Below are 25035 nucleotides of genomic sequence, written 5' to 3' on the forward strand. Positions count from 1 at the left end.
AGGACGTGCTATGGACTTGTGAGAACTCTTTCTGCATCTTCCTAAAAGATGTTGCTCTGTGCTTCGGTTAACTGCCACCGGCTTGATCTGAGACTTTTGGAGGCCTTTTGGCACGTAATTATTTCTCACGCATCTTTATGAATGTGCCACTCTGGAGCCAATAGAAGCATCTCCTGAAAGGTCACGGGAATTGTCAGTTCTTAAGCGGGACACACTGGCCGGCATCCACCCACTGGGCATTTGTATAAAGACCCCCCTCTCCAGCCCGCCCCCTCCTGCTTTTACAGTCTTTGGGAGACATCCTTTGGCTTTCCAACACACCTTCTCTCCCCAGCTAATGTCTTACTTCACTGTGAAAGGCTGCCGGGATCGGGAGGAAGCCTGTAAGGTTAAAAAAAAAAAAATCCCATCTACCCTCTGGAAATTCTGAAGGGCCCCGGGCTGTTGAAAGTGGCATTTTGAGAAACACCTGAAGCCCCCTGGGGGCCGTGAGGCCGAGAGAGCGTCAGCCGGGCCCCTCTCAGTTCAACCTTCACCTCCACCTTCCAGCTGGGGCTTGTTGGCAGCTCAGGGGCTCAGGCGTGACCCGGGAGTTCACCGGGTCCAGCTGCTCCCCTGGCCGCCTCCCCACGCGCCATCCCAGGGAAGCCCAGCGCCGGGGTTCGGGCGAGGAGTGAGTAGTGAGGCGCTACTGGCCATCCATGTGCAGGGGGGGGGGCGATGTGGAGGGAGAGAGGCCGAGAGAGAGAGAAAAAATCCCACATTGTCAGAGTAATGCCAAACTCCCTCTGAGTGGGATGGAGCGAGCAGATGCTGCAGTGAGATGCCAAAGCGGCTCCCCTTCCTCTGTGCCTTGGTGCCTATAAATTGCTCGGGCGCGCGTTTGTCAGCCTCCTCTCCTCCTGGCAGGTGGTACCCGGGCACAATCCTGCCTCCAGTCGCTCTCGCGCTCGGCTCCCGGCCGTGAGGTTCCCTCGGCAGCTCGCTCGCTCGCTCGCTCTAGCTCCAGCCCCGAGGAGCCCGGCCGCCGGGTCCAGCGCGCTGCGCCCCGCCGCGCCCCGTGCACCCGGGAGCGGCCAGCGCGGGGCCTCGCGGGCTGCGCGTCGCATCCGAGAGTCTCGGGGAGCGCCTAGGAGCAAGAAAAGAAGAAGAGGAAGAGGAGAAAAGAGGAGGAGGAGGAGGAGAAGAAGAAGGAAAAGAGGCAGCCAGGGAAAGGGCGGTCGGCGCAAGCTGAGAAGAAGGAGACGGGAGGGGAGGCCAGAAAAAAAAAAAAAAGCAACTTGAAGACGGAAAGTTGGTGCGAACTGGCGCAGTCGGCAGAAACGCACGAGTCGATCGCGGGCAGCGGCGGCATAAAAGTGTGAGCGGCGCCGGCGGGCGCGAGAGGCGGCGGCGGCGGCTCTGCCCTCCGGGTGGCGGCGCCGGCGGCAGCCACAGGTGCCAAGGGGCTCGCCCGCGGCGAGGGGGGCGCCCCGCGCACCCTCCCCCCGCTCCACCCCTGCCCCCACCCCGGCTCGGGACTTGGGCTCAAGTCACTTGGCGTCCGCCGAGCTCCCTCTGGCCGCAGCCGCCCCGGGAGCGGGAGCCGGGCAGGAGCGGCCGGTGCGCGCGCGCCCAGGGGCACTCGGGGCTCGCCCGGGTGCGGGGCGGGGGGTCGGCGGCTTTGCTTTTTTTTCGGCTCTGAAGAGGTCCCCGCCCAACCTTCAAAATTTTGTCCAAAAGCAGACAAGAGGATCGGCCCGCGCTGAGCCGGCTGGTGGGCAGCAGGAGGCGCCTGATCGCCGCCGGGGCGCTGGGGGTGGTGATGGTGCTGCTGCTGGTCATCCTCATCCCGGTGCTGGTGAGCTCGGCCGGCACGTCGGCGCACTACGAGATGCTGGGCACCTGCCGCATGGTCTGCGACCCCTACGGGGGCACCAAGGCGCCCAGCACGGCCGCCACGCCCGACCGCGGCCTCATGCAGTCGCTGCCCACCTTCATCCAGGGCCCCAAAGGCGAGGCGGGCCGGCCGGGCAAGGCGGGCCCGCGCGGACCCCCCGGGGAGCCGGGCCCGCCTGGCCCCGTGGGCCCCCCGGGCGACAAGGGCGAGCCGGGCCGCCAAGGCCTGCCGGGCCCGCCCGGGGCGCCCGGCCTGAGCGCCGCCGGGGCCATCAGCGCCGCCACCTACAGCACGGTGCCCAAGATCGCCTTCTACGCCGGCCTCAAGCGGCAGCACGAAGGCTACGAGGTGCTCAAGTTCGACGACGTGGTCACCAACCTGGGCAACCACTACGACCCCACCACGGGCAAGTTCACCTGCTCCATCCCGGGCATCTACTTCTTCACCTACCACGTCCTGATGCGCGGCGGCGACGGCACGAGCATGTGGGCCGATTTGTGCAAGAACAACCAGGTGAGCGCGGGCGCGCGGGCGGCGCGGAGGGCGGGGAGCGGGCGCGGCCAGGTGCGGCGCGAGAGGGAGGAGAGACCCCCGGGGGGACCGGGGGGGTGGGCGCCGGCTGAGGGGAAGGGCGCCCCCCCTTCCGGAGCAGCCATGGTGCGCGGCGCCTCGCTCTGTCACCCCCGGGAGGCGGGGGGTCCCCGTGCGCCCAGGAGGGTCCCTTGGCCGCCCCCCGGAGAAGGCGGACCCCCCACCGTGAGCTCAACTCTCGAGCGCGGGCGGGAGCTCCGTCTCCCCTGGATAGTTTGTGTGGCCCCTGAAGCGGGGTACCAGCCCCCTTGGCCCCCGCTTCTCACCCAGCGTCAGGGGGGTCGTGGATACACTTTGCCTGCCGGGCTAGGGGCTAGGAATGCGGCTGCGGAGCCCGGGTGGGCGTGCCTGCCGGCGGGCCCAGGGGCAAGGAGGCCGCGGGGCCAAGCCGGGCGCGCCCAGGCGCTCAGCGGGCGCGCGGGCCGGCGACCCCGGAGCATTTCCAAACTCCCAGCCAGCCTATCCGGAGACTGTGTCACTCAGGCTCAGGGGAAGGGAAAGGAGGGAGCCGATCGCGACAGGAAAAGTTGAGAGCGAGAGCTGGCGCCCTCAACCACGCGCCTGGGCACACGACCTGGACGACCCGGGCGGGACTCCAAGGGCGCCCGGGCAGGTGGCGGAGGCCAGAGCCGCTGGGGCCGCGCGCCTCGGTGCCAGCAGCCTGGGCGCTCGCGGGGAGGCCCTTTGGCCTTGACACCCGGGGAGACTTTGCCCTTGACCGTAACAGCCGCTCGGATCAGCCACACACTTGCTCTCCTGAGCTGCCCGGGGCTGCAGTTTCCTGCCGCCACTCCTGGACCGTCTGCTTGAGAAATTCGCGGTCAATGCAAAACCCGAGCTTATGATTTCTTGTCTCTTGGCCAGAGGAGGAAAATAATATGTGTGACTATCCCAAAGTGTCATCGGAGCCCCTCATCCCCACACACACACCCCTTCCCCACCTCCTGCCGAGTTTCCTTGCCTGCGGGCTAGATGGAGGTTTGGGGGCTTGAACTTCACATTTGGGGGTCGTGGCGTGGGGAAAGGCGGCCAACCATCATCCCGCCCAGCTTCCCAAGGGGGTCTCGGGCTACGGGTGACTGGTCTGTTGAGGTCAGAGCTTTGGAAGCTCTAACCCACGTTTCTACAAAACAGTACTTGGTCAGTTTTTCTTCCAAAGGCTAAGTCATGGTCAGAAAGTTCTTCCTGAACTCTTTCCCAAGTGAAAGATGAATATCCAAAGTTTCTAAAAGAGAGAAAGCTCTGAGAACCCACCCCCTTCTCAGCCACTGCTAAGGAAATTGGTAAGTGAATAGCTTAAGGGACCAGCAGGACAGAGAACAGAAAGGAAAATGGCCACCAGGAGGCATTGACGGGGTAGCTCACTACAGTTATTATGCACAAAAATAATATTAAGAGAAAATCTAATTATTCACGAGCAGTGGGGCTACTTAGAGATTGCTGTTTAAAGGGGCCTGACTCACTGTTCCCAAATAAAGCCATTGTGTCATCCCAAGAAGATGCTAGGAACAGGCCCCCAGCTCTCAGCCAGGAGGTGCCTGTTTATTTACAAACCATTCTCCTCTGACTCCAAGGTTAGGTCTGTGAAACACCCTGGTCAAATGGATTGTTTTTAAGAGGCTTTCATAACAATAAAGATTAGATGCAAGTGTCAGGGCAGATGTATAAAATCACACCCACTCTGAAATATCTGGAAATGATTATGACATAGCAAACTAGGTATCGTGACGGAGAAATGGGTGTCCGTGACAATACCCAGGATTCTGTGCCCGGGTATTTTCCAAAGATTCCAGAAAAAGCTTTCAGTGGGTATTCTAGGACCATTTTTTTTTTTTTGCCAAAGCATTCCATTGTGTGGGGTACCCAGGGCTCCTTCATGAACCTTTCCTGAGGATGAGGAAGGATGAGAAGGCCGGGGAGAAAGGATGAGAAGGCCGGGGAGCAGCTGGTGTACTAGCAAGGCTGTTTCTTGTTCCATTGGTTTTATCTAGCTGCCACTTCTGCCCAAGGCATGCAACAAGTAATTTAAGGAAATGAAGGAAGAGTGGCAAACAGAAGATGCCTGAGTTCAACATGGGCTGTTTTGGAGAATGCTCATTACCACTTTCCTGTTAAAGGAATTTTAACTGGAGAGTAGAACTGTCTGGGGCCAAGTTTGGTCTGGTGGGCAAGCATGGCAAAGGGGAAATCTTCCCTCGTCTTATTTCCTTAACAAACGTGAAATAAATGTTTCAGCCTTGATTTTCAGTTCGGCCCTTGCTGGATCACTTCTTAGAACAGCAGCCCCCCCCCCTCCTTGAAGCCAACCTCACTTGTTTTCATCAACCAGAAACTCAGACACCCATGTCAGTGTAATAGTCCTTGCATTAAGTGGATGTTGAGAAGCACAAAAATTAAACCAAAAATGCAGTTCACTCTCAGCTAGGGGCATCTGTCTGGACTGCAAGCCTACAAGAACTGTTTTATTTCTGCTTTGTGTGCAGCATCACAGATAGAAGCGTCAGAGGCCAGTAAATTAACCTGACGCGCCACTTAACCTTTTGTTAGGATTCCACCGAAGAACAATGAAAATGAAATTAGTAGGACATCAGCAGCAATTAATTCAATTAGCAGATGTTACCATAAATATTGTCTCTAATGGTAAAGCCTCTCTAATAAGATCAAGCTGCAGCTACCCAACCTATTATATTCTCATAAGCATACCACTCAAAGGATTGTGATATTCTCATATTCCCCGTGAAATCATCCCCCTAAAAATTTCATCTTACCATTGTTTGGCTGGGGTGGGTCGGGGGACCATCCATGGCAGTGACTCTGTAAAGTAACAGTTGGACTCAGTAAGCTTAGAGACAAAAAACTGTTTTTCATCTGCTTGTATCATGTTAGCAGAAAACCTGAATAGAAACTATCGCTTTTTGCATGCTATCGCTGTCAGGTCACTATAATAAAAAGTAAAAAAAAAAAAAATGCTGGTTCAGGATTGGAACTCTGAGATAATTAAATACCAAATTCTTACTCTCCGAATGTATTTGTGATGACCCCAGTGAAATGAAATATATTAAAAAGAATGACTTTATGGATGGCTGTTCATTTATTCGAGGTGAATGAGATGTCAAATTTGATCTCTTTCTCTGGGCCTGTGAAATTTGCATTAAAGATCAAGCAGGAACTAGATAGTTAACTTATACTATGAAAAGATATTAGAGTAATTTAGATAGAAATAAGTATATCAGGCTGAGGAAAGGAGGTATCATATTCCGAGAGAAAATGCTGAAATCAGTGTACATTTAGGAACCTGAAAATAGCCTGAGGATGGATGCATTACCTTCTAAATAGTTTGATGGCTTCAGGGGAGGAATTGTGAGAAGAGCATCCATCTGGGCTGGATGCTCAAGTTTGAAATTTCCAGTCCCAGTTTATCTTTCTGAGTCTGATCAGGTGAATGGGTATTTGTTAATATCAGGCAAAGTCCTAGGGAAGGACCATTCTTGAACTGGGAATGTCTCGGGATACTGGATGGGTTGAGATCTTTGAGGGTCACTTTCATTAGGAAGCAATCACATCGACTGAATCCAGCAAAGGAAGTGAACCCACCAGAGTGATCTTGTGCTTGATGGGGTCACCTTAACGCATTTGCAGACCTCTGTGGTCACACCTATTGAATAGAAATGATAACATTCACATGGTTTGTGGGTATTTTCTATAGAATATAAATTGCTTCATATCTGTAGGGTGAAGATTAGTGTCCCTAAATCACGTGATTTTAATGAGCCCCACCACCCAAATGCCTTCGTACAGACAACAGTATAAAAGCACACTGAATACCCAGAGCACCAAATGCAATGTGTTTCTGGTTATTAATAATAGCTCAGAAGGATATGGTGGATACTCAGTATATTATAGCTATGACTTAATTGCTATTTTGTATCTTAATTTTTTTCTCACCCTTTAAAAATCCATACATAAAAACCGTTAGATTATAATATTGATATTCTTGATGTAGACTTGTTTTCCCCTTGGGAATTAAGGACTAGATGCAATTAATGAATCCAAGCCTTTATAGCTCCTACAAACTTATGGTTAGTGTCCATGAAATATTATAAATTTAAATTGTATTATTACTTAATGGTCAAAACAGACCCCATCGCTAAATTACTGTATGTATACATTTGGGTCAGTGCTTCTGAGTATAATTGCATGTCATACTGCATTCATTATATTAGTGTCACTTAGCACAGAGTTAGCAATTCTTGATCCTTTTTAAGCCCTTTTTCTCCTCTTGCTATATGATACCCAGTAAGAAAAAAATTAAATACCACTCAGATTACTACTTCAGCAGTGTCAAAGATCTTTTTTTTTTGTAACATTTCAGCATTAATGTGAGAACATATCCCATGAAAATTTAATTTGGTAGCCAACCATTTCAATTTTGAAAGAAATGCATGAAAATTCTTGACTTATGTTTCATTTTCCTCATTTTGCCAAGTGATAAGATCCAGCCTATTGTACCCCCAGTCATGCATTATTACACAGTGCAGGTTTACAAAACCACTAAATCACTTGCTGTGTTATTCGGGGAAGTATCATTACAGTGGAATAGAAACAAGCCACAAAGTAGGAGATGTTTTACTGAAATAAATCACATACAGGTCTGCCTGTTGAAAGAAATTCCAAGGCACAATCAAAATATCTCTAAATTAATACGAAGCCTCATTTGAATTGATAGGATAGAAAGTCCATATTACTTGATATGATGGGCAATTTGACTGTTTGCAAATAAATGTCTGTCAACTTACTAATGAGATCCCAGGCTCAACAAGCAGAGTTTTAACCAACCTCCATTCTTAAGCCAAATCATACAATCAGAATTGCCTAAATGTAGAAGCAGATTCCAGGAGATTGTTAAAATGTTCTAGAAATTTTAGAGAGATTTCAAATCATGAAAATTTACTTCCTACGTTTTAAATAGGTTGAAATTAAATCAATGCTATACATTGATCAAACAACTAAAAAGAAAGGTCAAACTCGAGTAACTTGGAAGACATAGCCAAAGATGCTGAAAAGAGCTCAGTTTCTGATAAAAGAGGCTTTGCTTGACTGAGATTTCAAAAAGCTCCAAGTTGCAAGACTTTCTACCATTTTTTCCTTCAAAGGCAGTAGAGTTGGAAGCATCATGTTTCTGAGTCTTTGCCTGCTGTGAACCTCATCGCTAATATTCATGGGGACCAAATGAAGTTTGGATTGAAGTTTTATAATCCTTAACAGATGGTTAGAACATTGCTTTTTCATCTTAATTAAAATAAAAAACTAACAAAAAAACAATTAAAAAAACCCACTCGTATTTCCATTTCAAGAAGTGATCGGGCATAGACATTTAAGAAATTAGCAAAAGCGTGCTTAAGAAAGAGAATAGATCATGCTGCATACATAATTTCCAACATATATGTGGAAAAGCCCAGGGGATAGTGACCAGGAGCACTGTTTGATCCTTTGCTCTGCTCCAAAACACATTTTTAAACGGTTCCAAAGGCATCCCCCACACAGCTCTCAGATCGAGGTGGCCCTCAGTGATAGATTCTCTGCCACAGCAGTGAGTTTGTGCATGATGCTGTGTGAAGGGTGGAACCTAAAAAAATAAAAAAAAAAAACAGAACCTTTGAAAAATGATGCTTCACGCAGCCTAATTCTTGTGTGTTTCGCATAGGTTCGAGCCAGTGCCATTGCCCAGGATGCTGATCAGAATTACGATTATGCCAGCAACAGCGTGGTTCTTCATCTGGAGCCAGGCGATGAAATTTACATCAAGTTAGACGGCGGGAAGGCCCACGGGGGAAACAACAACAAATACAGCACGTTTTCGGGATTTATTATCTATGCTGACTGATGGTGCAGAAACGAAGCGTTTGGACTCCGGATTCGTGTGGCTCACCTCCGTGAATCAAGGATTCCCCCGGGGGGGTGCCGACCCTGGGGCCACGTCACTTGTGTTGTATATGTGGGGAAATCAAATGCTACCTGACTCACATCTGTATACTCAGACACATTATGTAAAAATAATCTATTAAAAGCAAAATAAGCAGATGTGTGATCCTCTACCGCCAAAGCAAATCCTCCTTAATCGTTAGTGTCCATGTGAATGAAGTCCTATATAGATCACAAATTTTTATAGAAAAATCTAAGACACTGAATTATTTCTTCAATATATATGATACTTTGGTGTACTGTGATCTTGCTGCTCTTACCCATATGTCAGCTTCGGTTCTTGTGAGTTTACCTGCTTATTCTGGTCCTTGGAGTCCGCTCATAGCGTGGGAAAGGATGGTTGCACCCGCAAGAGAAGGTCTAATTGAGATAATGCTGCTTGTGCCCAAAGAAATTGTTTGCCTTGTATTCTTGTAAACTTTAGAGCTGGACCTGGGAATGATTCAACTTCAAGCCTTAACCTGGAATTTTCTAGATTTGAGGGAATTCCCAAGCCTATGATCATTTTCACCTTTTCTTTTTCTTCTGGATTTTCTTTTCTCTCTTTTCTGGAGATAGTCTTTCCAGATAGGGACTGCAATTGTAGCATAGGATTACCGGCTAAGTGTACAAATGTGTAGCTATGTATGGTATTTAGAAAATTCCCCCTCTGTGTCCATTTTGTCAAGTAGAATACGTGGAGATTTCCTTGGAAAGACAAGAAAAATTTATTCTTTGGTGTTAAATCAGACTGAGGCTTTTTGCCTTCTTTGGAACGAAAGACTATTCAGAGCCCAGTGCACAAAGGTTTAATGTGAGCTACTGCCTGTGTCACCAAGCGGACACTGAGTCAGGCCTTCAAATAGTTGCTCCAAGTCCTGGCCTGAGGCTATTTCAAAATGAATAATTTCATGTATAACCAATATGACAAAAGGTATAGATTTTCTATGAATATCACCTAATAGACACGTAGTAGTTAATGTGTATGTGTGTTAGCTGAACTAGAATACATGTGACCAATATATGTATGTGGCTCCAGACCCTGGGCACAGTGGTTTCGTAGCCACAAAATTTTAATTTACAAAGAATTACTGTGGAGGTACACCCACAAGCACACACATAAATAATTTGATTTTTTTAATTGAAATCTCTTTGAGATGACAAAAATATTGACAGGGTCATAAAATAACAAGCAATTTCTTCTTTAGAATGGTCAAGAAAAGGACATTTTGCTTGGTGAAACTGCCCTCTCCATTCTGTCTATAAGTTAGGTGTGTAGTTTCTCCATTACCATCTGCCAATCAATACTTTAGCTGCAATATGTGTCCGACTGTTCATATCAGGACCACAGATGCAAGGTCGCTCCCGTTTGCAGGGTTTATGAATTTGACGCATTTCAATTAGCAACTTTTTCTTTGTTTCTCAGGTGAATTGAAGCTGACAGGAAAGTAGATTTTGAGAGTAGTGCAAATCCTTTCTCTTTGGTTAAAATCCACTGCCAAAAGCCATCTCTTTAATCTAAGAAAAAGATTAAAAATGCATGTTGATCTATCCTAACTATCAGACAATGCTCCCCCTATTACAATGACAAATCTGTTCCTCTCTCCTTGTCTTTGAAGTCTCTTTGACAAGTTGATTTCAAAAAACAGATTTAAAAATCTGCCTGTTTTACTAGTGAAGGACATTTGCATTTTTTTCATTTAAAGGAATTAGTTTGTTCTCCTGGCTCATTTTCTCTTGGGTACTTTCTGTTCTAATACACAGAAAGCTCTATCATCTTTGAGTCTCAGAAAATTCTTTTATTTAGCAACCCTCGACTTTCCAAAAGAGTGAGGCATGGTGCTCCCAGCTGAAGATGCTGTTGGCTTTGTCGAAATGCCTGGGTCTGACTAACTGTCATGATTTACATGATGAAAAACATTTAGTCTATCCACCACGAACAATGACTAATTCTTTCTGGCCTTTCTCTTATGTAAGATAAGTCATAAAGGACTTGTGATCATTTTTATTTCTGTTCAATTGTGTATCTATATAAAACAAATCAACTGCAAGGATTCGGAGTTTATTTTACTTATTTTTAGGTAACACATAGTACAGTGAGGATTCAATCAAAACTTTAATTTTTAAACAGCAGTGCACATCACCTAATAGTTTTTAAAAAGGTTTTATTTACACACCAAGAAATTGGGGCTAGTGTTTTGAAGAATAGACTCTAGAATCAGGCTGTCATTTCTAATAGAGCTGACCTCTTCTTTCGATAAATAAGCATTAGTTTCTTTGTTTAGGCCCAAGGAAAAAAAACAAATGATAAAGGAAATAAAGGAAATATATATACATATATATATATATATAAGGCAAGCGTTTCTCTTTTTTTGCATTATATCTTATTAATTAAATTGTGGCCTTTGTTATTATAAAATGTAATGAGTCATTAAACTATATTATGTAATATATTTTGACTTTTTTTGATTGAATTTTCACAGTGTGGTTCTATGATCTGTTAGTTCATGTCCTCTTCTGCAAAATTCTCAAAGCACAACGAAATTCACAACACAACTGGATGACCAAATGCCAAAGGCAACAAGCCTAATTTATAATAAGTGCACATATGAACTTGGGTGGCACAGAGTTAACCTGCCATAATATTTTTACCTTTGCGAATTGGTATTACTGTATCCTTTAGAGAAAAAAAAAAGCTGAAATTTAACATCCCTCGCTGGGAAAGCTGTTTTAACGTGCCATATTATTCATTAAGCATTAATTAAAGAACAGCAGGATAATTAGTGGGATCATCAATATTGCAGGAAACATTAAAGTGCTCCAGAAGAAGTGCTTTAACTAGAAGCCCTTTGCATTTTCTCAAGTAAAGCAGCTGAGAGATTCATAAAACAACAAACAATTTTACTTCGGGGATAGAGACTGTAAATCAGGATTTGCAGTAGGAATGTGTATTTATTTTAAGGTGAAACAATAGAAATCAATTAGGGCCCCAGTGCAGATCACCAGTTTATGAAAAGGCAAAATTCTTCAAACCCTCCTAAAAATAACTTGATTCCTTCTTTATCCCATCTTGCATGGGTGAGTAGCTCCCAGTGGGTTGGAAGTCACAGAGCATTCCCAGTGAGTTCAGTGCTCAAGATGGGAATTCATAAACAGCCACCCTATTTGAAAGTTAGCCATCGCTGAGGGTTTTCTATTAGAATCTTATCAATGGCACGTTCTGTTATACCCCGTAGCAGCATTTTAGGAACTACGTTGGTGAGTATATGAGAATAGCCGTGACCCCCATATTTCACCAGCCGATGCTTCGTATGGATGTCATGTGCCATCAGAATTCGATCTTCATAGCCTTCATCCACCAGGAGACGCACCCTGTGAAAAGTGTCAGCTCATTAGATGGCATTTTTCTTTTCCACATTTATGATTGGCGATTTCCAGGGTGGTTTGAATAAACCTTTTATTTAACAATAAACCTTTTGTGCTTGCTATGGAGATGATCCCCTCTGTGGTGGCATTCAGACCCTTAAGAAATAGTACATGGTACTGATCTAGAAGACATTGTTGTACCCTCTGCACCCTAGTAGGGAGGTGGCCCTTATTGTCTGCACACAGTTTCCTGGCCTTGAATATTTATGGCCGTGCCTGGCATCTGACATGACAGAGAGTTTCTGATAGGAAGTTCCAGTTTGAATGAATGGCCCCCCTAGCGTGTCACCCAATAACTTTGTGCTGGATATGTGTCACTCTCCCTTCTAAAGTGTCACATACTGGCCCATTTTTCAGATCTCATTCCAGCTGTGTCCGTGTCCTTTGATTTGGCAAACAAAGTCAGGATTTCTTGTGACTAAAACAGGAGCCACGAGCATTCCACAGGGGTTCAGGTGCAGACCTTGTGTCCACGGGACCCCAGGTTGGCCCCCAGTGGGCTCTAAACAATCTTGGGGTGCCCTGAGCAGCACCTCCTTCTCCAGCCCTGGCATTCAACCATCCTGCCCCCCTGGTGGATTCCCTTCACCCCCTGCACCACAGAAGCCCAAATGAAATACAACAGGGAAGCAAAAGGAAGCCTCCTACCAGGGCAGTATTCCAGGGGTCACATCAGTTGGGTTGAAAGTGAATGCTTCATAAGCCACAATTCTCTTCTTTGCTTTGGGGGCCACCCCCGGTGGTGCTCAGGGCCTACCCCTGGCTCTGTACTCAGGGTCCACTCCTGGCAGAGCTCAGGCAACTATATACGCCGGTCAGGGATGAAACCTGGGTTGGTCGGGTGCAAGGCTAGTGTCCTCTCCTCACTGTCCCACCTCTCAGGTCCTATGTTGTCATTTTAAAAGTCAGCAAAGGTAGCTTTGTATTTTGAGCATTTGTCCCTTTAAATGCTCTGGGAATGTCATCATAGTAGGATTGTACAGAGAAGTGTTGACCTGTAAAAGTTTATTCTTTCTCTCTCTCTCTTTCTCTCTCTCTCTTTCTCTCTCTCTCTCTCTCTCCCTCCGCCCCTCGCTCTCTGTTCCCCCCACTCCCCACCCTCAGTTCAGCATGATTGCTGTAAGTAACACTAACGCACCATTCCTTGAAATGTAGAGTCAGTGACTAGAAAGGTCCCTGACTGTTGTCTAAAGATCCAATCTTCTTAGCTTTGTAAAAGGCCCCCATCCAGACGGAGACCCAGTTCCTGGGATCTGCCATCTGTCTGTGTGTCCACCCTGGCCTGTGTCTGTCATGCCGTCCAGGAGGCTGTGACAGCAGCAGATGCAACTCGAGACCAGGGTTTCTCTCTGGTGTTCCTGCTGGACGTGTCTGGTCTGAATCTCCAAATGGATCTGGAGGTATTCCTAAGTCCTTTCTAGCTATGTGAAAGGTATCCTTTTGGTTGCGATAGTATTTCTTGGCATTCTGGTGCATGAGTCATATTTAGTTACTACTCCAGGAAGCAAAATGTGGGGCATGCCACAAAAATAAAAAACAAAACAAAACCAAAAAAGAAAACACTCAAGCTCAAGGCTCTGCCCTCTCAGAACGTGTGTCTGGAGGCAGATTGTAATCAAAGCTTCACTCTCGTGTTCACAGAGAGGCACACACGCTAGAAAAGAACAGTCAAGCTGGGAAGGTTTTGTGTGTTTTTGTTTTTGGACTACTCCTAGCAGTGCTCAGGGCTTACTCCTAGTTCTGTGTTCAGGGATCACTCCTGGCGGGGGCCATGGGACCATGTGGAATACCGGGGATTGAGCCTGAATCAGCCACATAATAGCCAAGTGCCCTACCACTGGACTATCGCTCCAGCCTCCAAGCTAGGGGGCTTTGTCTAGAAAGCAACATTCCAACCATTTGTGCATTCTCTGACTATGTGAAATGCCCGTTTGTACCACCCTGGCCATTGAAACTTATATAATGGCCCAAAGTTCTGATCTGAAGTTACTTTGGGAGCAACCTGTCTCAGGGAGTTACCTGGGCATACATGAAAAAGAGAGAGATCCGGCTGCATCTGTAAGGCCTTGTCCTACCCACCTAGGCCCAAGCCTGAGCAGGAATAGCACCACTCAGGAATGAAGAGACTCCACTTTTCTCTGACATTTTATGAGTTTTTTCCCCCCAAGTTTTTCATCTCATTTCTTTGGGAAAATAACAATCTTCCTGCAAAGATACACCACTGTTATAGCTAAAGAGATTCCTCTATGAGACCTTATACCATACCCTGAACCCCACAGCAACCAAACTAAGAGGTAGGATAGAGAATACAATGGATAAGGTGCTCATTTGAAAACGGGAACATTTAGGCCATGGCTATTACTCGGAGTAGAGCATTTGGCTTTGCGTGTGTGAGACTCTGGCTTCTAGCCCCGAAACCTCTAAATAAATAAATGAATAAAATTTGAGTGGAATATCTTTGATCTCAATAATCAAGGATTTGGAGACTTATTATGTCCTGAGAAAGATCATTTCCTGGTTCTAGAAACATAACTCTAGCTTGACCACCAAGAAAAAAAGTACCCGGTGACTCTCGAAATGAGAGAACATCTTTCATGCCTGGTTCTGATATTCCAGAGAAGTTTCCAGAAGGGTGGAACTGCTACCCATGAGAAGACAAAAAATTCAAGAGTAATTATAGAAACTACAAATGAGTTTGTGTTTTGCAAACAAATATTAGAGAGAGACTACAAAGTGTGAAAAGGCAGCGATATAATAAGATTTGAGAAATGGAGCATAAGATAGAAAACAGGTGTTAGACACAGAATTTTTGCTGCTGAAAAGCAGAGGTAGGCAGAAGCGGGCTTTTGTAAGCATGTTCACAGAGGCATGCAAAGAGACAAAGACAGGCGTCAAAGCCAAAGATCAGCAGGTAGGGTGCTTGCCTTGCACACGGCCAACCCAGGTTCCAATCCCCAGCATCACATGTGGTCCCCTGAGCTCTGACAGGAGGGATCCCTGAGCACAAAGCCAGGAGAAAGCCCTGACCACAGCTGGGTGTGTCCCCCAAAACAACAACAATGATAACAGTGACAACTGAGAATCAGCAGAGTGACCGGTGAAGGAGGGCATCAAGTGTCCAGTAGCGGGAGGTGAGGGTATTCTGAGGCACATATAACCCAGGAAGTCCTTCAGTATTTACCCCGAGCGATCTAGTTTATGGTTTGAGTTTTAGGAAGATCAAGTACACATACATGCATATAGACAAAGAAAAATGCAAGCACACAGATATTGACTATAACACCTACGGATTTCCATATATCCAGAGTGGTTAAGTTGGGTACAGGAAAAGCTGAAATGAAATTCTTGGGTGTGAATTCATAGCCAAAAAGAGCTAAGAAGGAATGAAACCTCCAGAGAGTCCTGTTTATAGATCCCCCATTTTTTTAATTCCAGAAGTCCTGGGAGCTCCATGGAAAGCTGGTAGGTGCAAAGATAACACCTTCCTGCCACAGAGTAGCTCAGAACCAGGGAGCAACTTCTGGGAGCAAGCTTCCTATCCCAAGATTAAGCCTGAAACCTGAGTATGTTCATCCAGAATTCTCAGCTGTGGAAGATGAAAAGGCCCTTCCACGTCAGCCATTCAGTACAGAGACATTTCTCGCCAGGGCTGAGTCTGGCCCATGCTAATAGGAAGGACCCCAGGGCAAGCCCTCGGACAAATTAAAATCAGCAAAGAAACCAGCAAAAAAGAAACAGTGATCTATGCTGACCTCTGGTTCGTGGGCTAAGAACACAGACACTCCAGTGACCTCCATGGGTCTGGTCAGGCAGTTTGCTCTGTTGGGCGTGTTGGGTCTCTGTCTTTGAGGATCTGGTTGAGCATTTGTCAGGGAGTTCCCAGGGAGGATCATACTTGAAGCGTCTTGTACTCAGGAGGCTGCTGGGAAGAGTGTCTGTCCATGGAGTGTGCAGGATGTGTGCAGATGTGAAGGTTGGCGTTGATGGGAAGATCTTCAATGCTCCGTCCTGTGATCACTGGTCACAGATCTTGCCTCAACCCCAGTGTGTGTTGGTTCAATATCTGCTCCCTGGACGTCCAGTGTTTGGACCTTACTTCGTCTCTCCAGTCCCTGCTTAGTCCAACTCACCAATTTTCCCCACAACCACCTCCCGTGCCTCGTGATCATGCAGAGGGCTTCCTCGCTGAGATGTCCACCCTGAGTTTCCCACTCCCCTTCCTCGCACACTCTCTTCTGCTCCACACTGCTGCCCGCTTCATCAGTCGCTTCCTGTCTCGGCCCCACTGCCTTCCTCCTCTGTACATTTCCATTTCTCTCCTGGTTTTCTTCTCTCCAGCTTGGACCTCGTGCTCTGGCCCCTGGGTCTCCGACCATCTATGTTTCTACTCTTGCTCTCCTCCATGTCCATATGGCCCATTTTTTAGCAAAACTTTCCTCCCTGATCTCTTGTCCTTGAGCATCAACCCTCCTCTCTCCCTGGCTTTCCTCCCCAGACTACTGAGCTTCTAGAAGAGCCTCCGCATCCTGTCTCCTCTTCCTCGCTGCCTCTGCATTCCTAAAGCATCTTTCTAGCTAGATGATACCTTCTGAGTGTGAAATGAGGACCTCATGGTTATGAAATCTGGTGGTTGCACCACAGTCTTTATCTCCTTGGCACAGGTTGCGTATTCTCAAGCGTGTGGGACAATCTGCTTTGAGCATCATCTTGCAGTAGTTCCACAACCACGAGTGTCTCTGCTGCTCCATCTCCTGCTTCCTCAGCCTGTCCTTTGGGGACTGCTTCTGGGTTCATCCCTTAAATTTGGAGTTTCGCAGGGTTTTGTCCTCCATTCTCATTTCTTTTTTTTCAATGTGGAGGGATTATTTATTTATTTATTTATTTACAGACTTACAACTTCTCCATTCTCATTTCTGAGTGAACCTGTTCACTTCCTGCTATCACGTACAAGCCATTTATGTCTCTATGTTGGTCTCAATTCAAATCCTTGGTCTATGCCCCATTCTTACTCAAGGGCCCCATTGGCTAACAATACTTCAATATCTCCATTGTGTCCGCCTTGTCAATCCTAAATCCCATTCAGTCTTCTCATCAGCAAACAAGCAATCAGGATAAATCAGCAATGCCTCCATCTGTGATTCTCAAAATGGGCCACTTGGTTGGAGAATAACTTTAGACAACTTTAAGATGTTGAATTTATCTGATGTTTGATCTGCAGACATTATACTTCCAGCATCTAATTGGTGATTATCTCCCTATTGAACACTTTTCATAAAACATTCTAAAAATTCACTGCTGGTAGTTATAACTCTAGGGTGATCAGCTGGAAAAGAAATACTTTATATTATTTGGGATAAAATGAAGAGAATGTCCTTGGTTCTTTTGTTGAGTATTATCTGTGTTTCCTGTCAGCTGCCCATCTGCACCTAACTTCTAAGACTCTGCTAAGCTTTCTCCTACATCAGATGACTCATTTTCTCCTTGAAATAATATAGAGATTTTCTCCCTGATACTGCATCAGTGTATTTTTCTCTGTAAGTCTCTGATTTAGCCTTCTGACTGTTTTCTGAGTCTTTGCTAATATCCACCTAGATATGAAAATACAAAGAGGCAATGAAAGGATACACTATGAAAGATTTCATCATATTTACCTTCTAATTCTTGTATTATCATCGGGCATGTCAATATCCGGGTTGAATTGGTAATGAAGGAGTTCAGTACCAAAGAGATCATATTCCAGGTAAGAACCAAGTTGAGCAAATTCCAGCAGTTCCTTCTTATCAAGTATGGTTCTAGAGACAAGAGGCAGATACAAGGCTATTGTCAAAAGATAACCATTAGATATACTGTGAAAATTAAAATATTTTACACAAAGCAACTTAAAAGTTTTCCTTTTTTCCTTTCTACTTTTATTTTAGTCACTGTGATGTGTAATACTGTTAATGATAGAACTTCATGCCCACAACGTTCCAGCCCCACAGCCCACCCCGTCCCCACCCCACCAGAGACCAGAGGGTCAGCTTTACTTCACTAATTCTTTTTAAATTAAGCCATGGCCAGTTGGACTTTCCAATATATTCAAATTCCAATGCACCTATTCTCTTTGTAAGTTAACCATAATCAATCTTTGTTGCTGGCAGTCAGCGAACCCCAAGTTAAGAAATGAAAAACGAGCTTGGCCAGTTTGGTGGAGTTTTGCTCCTGTGTAATAGAAATAATGTGGAATGACAGATGGCGATCCTGCAACAAGCTTTTCTCGAGTCACTTGGCTCATCTGTGAAGCAAGGATACTGGCAGTTTCCTGACCAGCAGTAGCACTGTATGAAGTAGCTCGGTATCAACAAATGCTTTGTCTGATCTTCAGATAGAAGAGGAATTAAGTCGTCCAGAGAAGCCTGACTTGACCAGAATTCTTCAGCAGCCCTGGAGTTGGGAAGAACTAAACTTGAATCCTCAGCCTGCTTCTCATACCCCATCCCACTGAAAACACACACTGGGAAATTTGAAACAGATCCCTTTAACTCGATTGACTTAATGTCCCCTTCTGGAAATTGGGGATAGCAAAAACATCTTCCTTGCAGAGTTATGATGTGTCTAATATTAAGTTCACGACATAGCACATGGGAACCATTCTTAATTCAATTCAGGTAGGTGCTATTATTACCATCATTGTTGCATTAGTTTTCTGCTGATGCTGTAACTTAGTGACTTATACAACATAAACATCTTACCACTAGTTTTGTGGCCCAAAAGTTATCAGGGGTCTCACTGGGCTAAAACCAAGGTACTAGAATATAGTTTAAGTAACAAAACTTTTGCATCAACTTTCATGATGTGAAGATATTGTAATCTTAGGATGTTTAATTTGTTACCAGGAATCAGAGAATTTGCCCAGACAAAAAGGGAATTTCCTTTCTCCAGTGTTTGAGAACTATAGACATTTAAATTATACTGTGGTTACTCAAAAATAATTTTGTGACTCTTTCAGAATTATCTTCATAATGTGTTCCACCTGCTTTTGAAAACCCTCCCTGGAACTATTGTGCTGTGCAAAAACCCAAGGAAAACTTGGCATCCAGTGTGTTGAATCAGGTAAGAAATATGTATTGGATAAAACACGAAGTAAAGGTAAGGCAAGAGGGTTTTTTTTCTTGCACATATTATGACGTGGTTCTACATTTGATTCCAAAAGTCGGTGACTATGATTGTGCAGTTTTTCTTTTTCTTTTTCTTTTTCTTTTTTTTTTTTGCTTTTTGGGTCACACCTGGCGATGCACAGGGGTTACTCCTGGCTCTGCACTCAGGAATCAGTCCTGGTGGTGCTCAGGGGACCATATGGGATGCTGGGAATCGAACCCGGGTGGACCGAGTGCAAGGCAAACACCCTACCCGCTGTGCTATCGCTCCAGCCCCGATTGTGCAGTTTTTCAAAGGGGCAATACTTCTGCAGATACTCCTGTTCTCGTCTGTTCATTGTTTTGGTCTTTATACTACTTATCTGGACAATGTCTCATTTCAATGGAGATCATAGGAAGACTTTTAGGATCATAGCAAGTGCTATTTTAGGATGTGAGACTGTGGATATGAATGGGAAAGGAGAGAAATGGCAATATCTAGCAAGACATGGTCCCCTGATCGCCATAAGAGCACTAGGCACAAGAGTCTGGAGGTAACCCCCAAACTCTGCCAGTGGGGTCCCTCCAAAAACAAAGCAAAATTTCTGTCATTAAAAGACACATTTGCTGATATGTAAATATATCTACATATGTATCTAAATGTATATATGGATATAATCACTCTTTTTATTTAGTTATTTTAAAAACATTTGTTGATCTGATACTCTGGTTAACTAGACATCAGTGTGAAGGCAATGGTGATATGAATTCCTAGAAGGGGACGGAGCCCAGTTGGTGGACACACGGCTGCATGTGGAGGTCTTGGGCTTGATCTCTGGCACCACGTGGCTCCTCTCTTCCACCCCATTTCCACATTCCTTGGAGTAACCCTGATGGATGTCTTCTCTCTTCAAATAAGAAAAAATGAGCCAAGGAGATAGTATGGAGGCTAGGTGCTTGCCTTTCTTCTTTATAGAAAGCTGACCCCAGTTTTCCTAGAGGTCCTCTGAGCTCCACCAGGAGTCATCTTTGAGCACTGAGCCAGGAGTAAGCCTTGAGCACCATTGGGTGTGACCCAAACCTCCCTTCTGTCCCCCAAAAGAGAATAAAGAGATTTTACTTAAAATCTTGGGGGTGGGGTAGTATCAGTAACCGTGTATACCTTTCAAAGGAAAGTTCTGAAACAAAAAAGCAGAATTGGGGAATTAGATGTTAATTGGAATTAGAATTGGAATCTAGCTGGAATTAGATGTAGGATGGGGGAAGTGAGTGACACAGAAAAAGAAAAACCGTGACACAAATGATCAGGGATTGAAAACAGCCCCCAGTTCACTTGACCTTTGCCAAACAAGTGTGACCCCCCCTCCTTGTTTTATGGAGAAGGAGCAGAGCAGAGGAGGGCAGCACTCGCGTCCTCGTCCGGCCCTGTGGACAGTCCAGTCCAGGTCATTTGTCTTTGCTCCCAGGCTCTTCAGTGCTGCCCTTCTGGGCGGAAGGCATCTGCTTGGCCCTGCGGCATCACTCCTGCCCAGTGGCACCAGCCCATGGAAAAATCCACCGCCTCACTGAGGCCTCACAAACACCCTGCCCGGCCCGGCTCCCAAGGTGACTTCGACACATGCAACTGACATTCAGCTGGACGATGTCCAGGGACTGTCAGGTGCTCCTGAAGCTGCCTTGATGCAAGTGGCCTCTTTTTCACTTGGACAAAGAACTGACCCCCAAGTGTCAGTGTGGACACCTTGGGAACATGCCCACAGCTTGATGTCTTTCCGGGAAGAGGGGAGCAGAGGTCCTGTCCCCCGTCCTCTGCTGCCCCTTCCCACCCCACCAAGTCATCAATGATCTCAAAACCCTTCTCTGGGGCTGGGAGGGGTCAGCCTCTGCCATTCTTGCTCATTCCATATTCTGCCTCTGCGAATAATCATTGTCCTTCTTATTCTAATTTCCACTCAGCCTGAGATAAATAGTTGCCACCTCTTGCCCTACACAGAGAGCAGAGAGTGTGATGAGATGGAGAACAGATGCAGTTGACTCCAGAGAAAGCCCTGTCTGCGTGGTGGGGCAAGTGATTCCTTTGTGAGATATCCTGGGATTTTCCATGAGGGGGAGGAGACTCATTGTCCCAAGTAGTTGTCATTCACCGCCTATCAGGCCTTCGCTTGCCTGCATATCCATGTCTGAACCTCAACCAGCAAGCTAGTTTTCTTTATAGAAAGGGCAGGTTTGCACTGATGGCAGACACCCAGCCATCCGCTAAGAAAGGGGAATTGCAAGGGATTTGGCGATCTCCATTTCATAGCATGGTGCCAGTGCTTTAACGCCGGGACAAAAACACAAGACAGGTGATTCTCCTTTTCAAACCTCCAGATCTTATCCAGGTGCTGAGGGGTTTGGTTTAATGTCAAAATGCACTCAGAGTAGCAGCAAAGAAGTCTGTGTGAAGAGATAATTCAGGCAAGGGTCTATGGGCTAGCTGGGCGGAGGGCTGGGGGGAGCTTGGAAGCAGAGGAAAGAATGTGGTTTGTGGTTGTGATCAAGATGATAACAATACTTAATGCTCATCTGGGACTTGAGGGTTTCAGAGAACTTTTAGAGATGTTATTTTATTTCATCCATTCAAGCACGCCTTCATGAATTAATTCGGCAAATAGCTCCTATCTTGTGCTATCACCTGCTTCCGGCTCGTCTCTGTGCTGGGAATACAGATATGGATTGGAGCTAACTATGTTGAGCTTAAAGAATGGGCAACGAGATAGACATTTACACCACTCATTACAATTAATTGTTTTGAGAGCTTTTTTGGGTACCAAATAAATGCAGAACACTGTGATAGCATAATGAAGATTATTCTGGAAGATTATTGAGGTGCATTTGGTTGGGTTGAGGTGTTGCGTGAGGGATGGACAATTCTAGAATATCTTTTGATGGCAAAGAAAAGGTTTGTTGTTCCTGACTGATATTTATCCAAGCTTAAGGGCATGAGGGAGAAGCCTGTGCCCGCTTAAGAGCCTCACTTGATCAAGGTCATGAGTTTGGCCCTCAATGCGTTTGATCTCGTGCATGCACGTGTCAGGCCCTGAGCTCGTTCTCTCTCCATCAAAATGCCCCCATGAAGCTTCACTTCTGGACTTGGGAATTCACAGACCAGGATGGGGGCAGGGAGGGGGGCGGCCATCAGGCCATTAGGAGCAGGGACCCATGAGTTCCTGATCACTGGGAAGATCTATGAATCTCTTCCTCTGTACTATAGCGCAAAGATAGCCTATCATTATTTCGCCCATTATTTGTGCCCTGGTAGTGCCACGGGGGTTGTATGCAGTACCAGAGACGTGAACGAGGCTCATACTGACGTCGCCACACAGTCAAGCGCTTGCCTGGCCTCCTTTATGCTCTCTCTGTCCCCATGTACAACCAATTTACCAAAACCAATTTTGAGTGTAGGAGATACTGCGTGCAGGATTCCATGTTTCCTGAGCACTGCCGGGATTGAACCTGAGCACAGAGCCAGGGGTATTCTCTGACTACCATGCAGTGGGCGCCCCCTCTGTGTCCCCCCACCAAAAGTTAAAATTTAATCACAACTTATCAAAACTCAACCAAAATATTAATCATGTAAGTAATTCCAAGAGGGATCAGAGAGATAGTACAGAGGTTCAGGCACGCGCCTTGCATGCAGCCCACCATGGTTCGAATCCCGAGCACTGCCAGGGTTACTTCAGAGAACAGAGCCGGGGTAGCCCCTGAGCACTGCCTGGTGCACCACCCCCCTCCAAGGAAAGAAAAGTCATTCTAAAGAAACTCCTGTCTCTGTCTTCAATAAATAATTCCTCAATTTAAGACCAGTAGATATGTGTACAGAGAATGGTGTGAGGGTTCTTTACTGACTAGTTTGTTAGTAGCTACATTAACTAATTACTCAACTCACCTAGAACCTATTCCTGGCAAAATAATCTAGATCATTCTGTAGGTTGTAAATGGCATTTTAAATATTTATAAACATTAAAATATATGCCTTTGAGATATTTATAATTTAAATTTAATATATAATTGCTATCATCCAGTAAACTCAACATTAGAATTTGAAACCACTATTCTTACATCTTCTTATCCTGCTAATGACAAATCCTTAACTATACATTTGAAAATGGGTCCATTCATAAATTTTAATTTATATTTTAATGAAAAACATTAAAAACTAAACAGAATTATGTAAGCTTTTTAATGCATGACCTAAACAATATCTGTGATTTTAAAAAGCATACTGTTTCCTCAGTTAAGTGTTTAATAGGAACTTGGGTTTTACATAACTCAAAACCATCAATTAGAAGGGCATATTCCCATGAACAGACTAGTTCATTCTCATATCTGTATCTTAAAGATTCACGTGTCTTTTATTGTAGGATTATTATTTTTCATAAAGGCCTTACTTTTATAGAACAATGTTTTTACAATGAGACAATACTGAGGAACAAATAGCAATAATAAACTAATTTATGTTGCCATGAATTTATGACATGTTTTATTTCTTTACTTCATTTCCCTTTACTTGGATCAGTTCCCCGATATCTGAACCAGCCTCCTCCTCCCTGTCACTCTGTCCTCTGCTTGGGCACATACTGTGGAGATGTTTCATGACGTCATAGGTAGGAGTGACATCACACTTTCAATATTACGACTTAAGTGTTGGCTTCAGCCAAAGGAACAGATGGTTGCAAGAGAGGAAAAACCCGTGTTTAAGTCAGACTAAACCCAGTCGTTGGCTTCAAATCACAAAATGTAATTAAAACTTTATTTTTAAATACATTTCACAGTTTATACACCCTAGAAAGAGCTTTTTACCATCTGAACTTTCCAGCTGCCACATAGCACTAAGGTTTTTCAAGTAAGGAGATAGCAGTGCAAGGAATGATGGTATTGAGGAAAGTGAAGATAAATCTCACCGACGTGGCAATCCCATTTGTTAAAATGTCACATTTCATGGGAATGGTGTCAGAGATGTGAAAAATTGCTTTAGAAGAAAAAAAAATTCCTAGTGGGAGGTTTGGGTACATAAAGGACTGGATAGAATACGGTGTGGCCTGTGCCTTCATTTACCCTGACACAGAATCCTCCTGCCCACATATCTCTGCTCAAGATACTGCAACTTGGAAGTCTCGCTCATAGCTGCAACTTGGCAAGCTCAACTCGTAGTAATTACCAGCAGAACTGAATGGAATTTTATTTGTACTAAGTTTAACAGCAGATTTGCTATATCTGTTTGTCTAACAGGTGTCTCTGGATTTTCCTTTTCTTCTCAAAGGGGTCCTACATTGAAAGGAAGATGCAATACGAATAGAGGGATTTGCATACATTTGCTTAAAGAGTTAAAAGTTTTTCTCGACCCCTCTGAACTGTGAGTAAAAGGCTACTGAGACTTGCTGGAGGTCACACAGAGAGTAAATGCTAGTGTCCAAAGGAGAAACTAAGCAGCTTAGCCCGAGCTCCCTTTATCTCTCCCCTTAGTTCCCAGCAGACGTCCAGGGACGTTCACCAGCAGCAAAGCATTGTCCAGACCTTCACGCAATTCCAGCCTGAGAAACAGTCGGAGCCCCGTTTCACGTGAGCGTGTGCTGTCTGCTGTGGGTTGGGGCCCCGGTGACACGTTTGAAAGCATCTCATTTGTCTTCTGTTTTCCTTTCATCTGCCATCACGATGACAGAAGAAATAGTGGATGCAAGAATAGAAATAGAAAAATGGGTGTTATTAGTAAATACTGCCTTGGAAAAAGTCTCATCTGCTTCCCAGATTCTGGTTTGTGGCCTTGAACTCATGTCATTAATAATTCTCGCTCCGTGGTTGGATCAAAATCAATGTCAGAAATAAGTTGTCTTTCGTCTGTCTATATCATCTCAGTGCCACATAGCCCACATGGCACATGCACCTTCCACTGCACCACCCTCTCCAGCACCCAGACACAGCCCCAGGTACACTGTTAGGAAATACAGCACCCTCCGTGCAGCTGGCACGCCTCATGCCCCTTACGCATTTTTAATAGCACCACCATCCTATTTAAATACATGT

At 45.5% G+C, this 25035-nt stretch overlaps 2 protein-coding genes across 3 annotated transcripts in view; one reads left to right on the forward strand and one right to left on the reverse strand.

The window, feature by feature from the left end:
• The first annotated feature begins 767 nt into the window (after positions 1–767).
• On the forward strand, positions 768–10882 carry C1QL3 (complement C1q like 3). Its single transcript, XM_004605340.2, has 2 exons — positions 768–2392; positions 8175–10882. Exons 1-2 carry the CDS (start codon positions 1805–1807, stop codon positions 8352–8354), a joined length of 768 nt encoding a protein of 255 aa, XP_004605397.1. The 5' UTR covers positions 768–1804; the 3' UTR covers positions 8355–10882.
• A 138-nt stretch (positions 10883–11020) lies between these two features.
• The window catches only part of PTER (phosphotriesterase related), a 61018-nt gene continuing 47003 nt past the window's right edge, over positions 11021–25035 (reverse strand). For both annotated transcript variants that reach the window (XM_004605338.2, XM_055146970.1), the window contains 2 exons: positions 17509–17649; positions 11021–11803 (listed from right to left, as the gene is read on the reverse strand). In XM_004605338.2, coding sequence (XP_004605395.2) covers positions 11593–11803; positions 17509–17649 — 352 coding nt within the window. In that variant the 3' untranslated portion in view covers positions 11021–11592. The remainder of the gene's footprint in view (positions 11804–17508; positions 17650–25035) is intronic.

This window comes from Sorex araneus, chromosome 9 (genome assembly GCF_027595985.1).
Source record: "Sorex araneus isolate mSorAra2 chromosome 9, mSorAra2.pri, whole genome shotgun sequence".
In the NCBI taxonomy this organism is placed as follows: Eukaryota; Metazoa; Chordata; class Mammalia; order Eulipotyphla; family Soricidae; genus Sorex; species Sorex araneus.

Coding starts and splice junctions, on each gene's coding strand:
- C1QL3 (XM_004605340.2), top strand. CDS start 1,805: ATGGTGCTGCTGCTGGTCATCCTCATCCCGGTGCTGGTGAGCTCGGCC. Junction 2,393..8,174: donor ATTTGTGCAAGAACAACCAG/GTGAGCGCGGGC, acceptor TGTTTCGCATAG/GTTCGAGCCAGTGCCATTGC.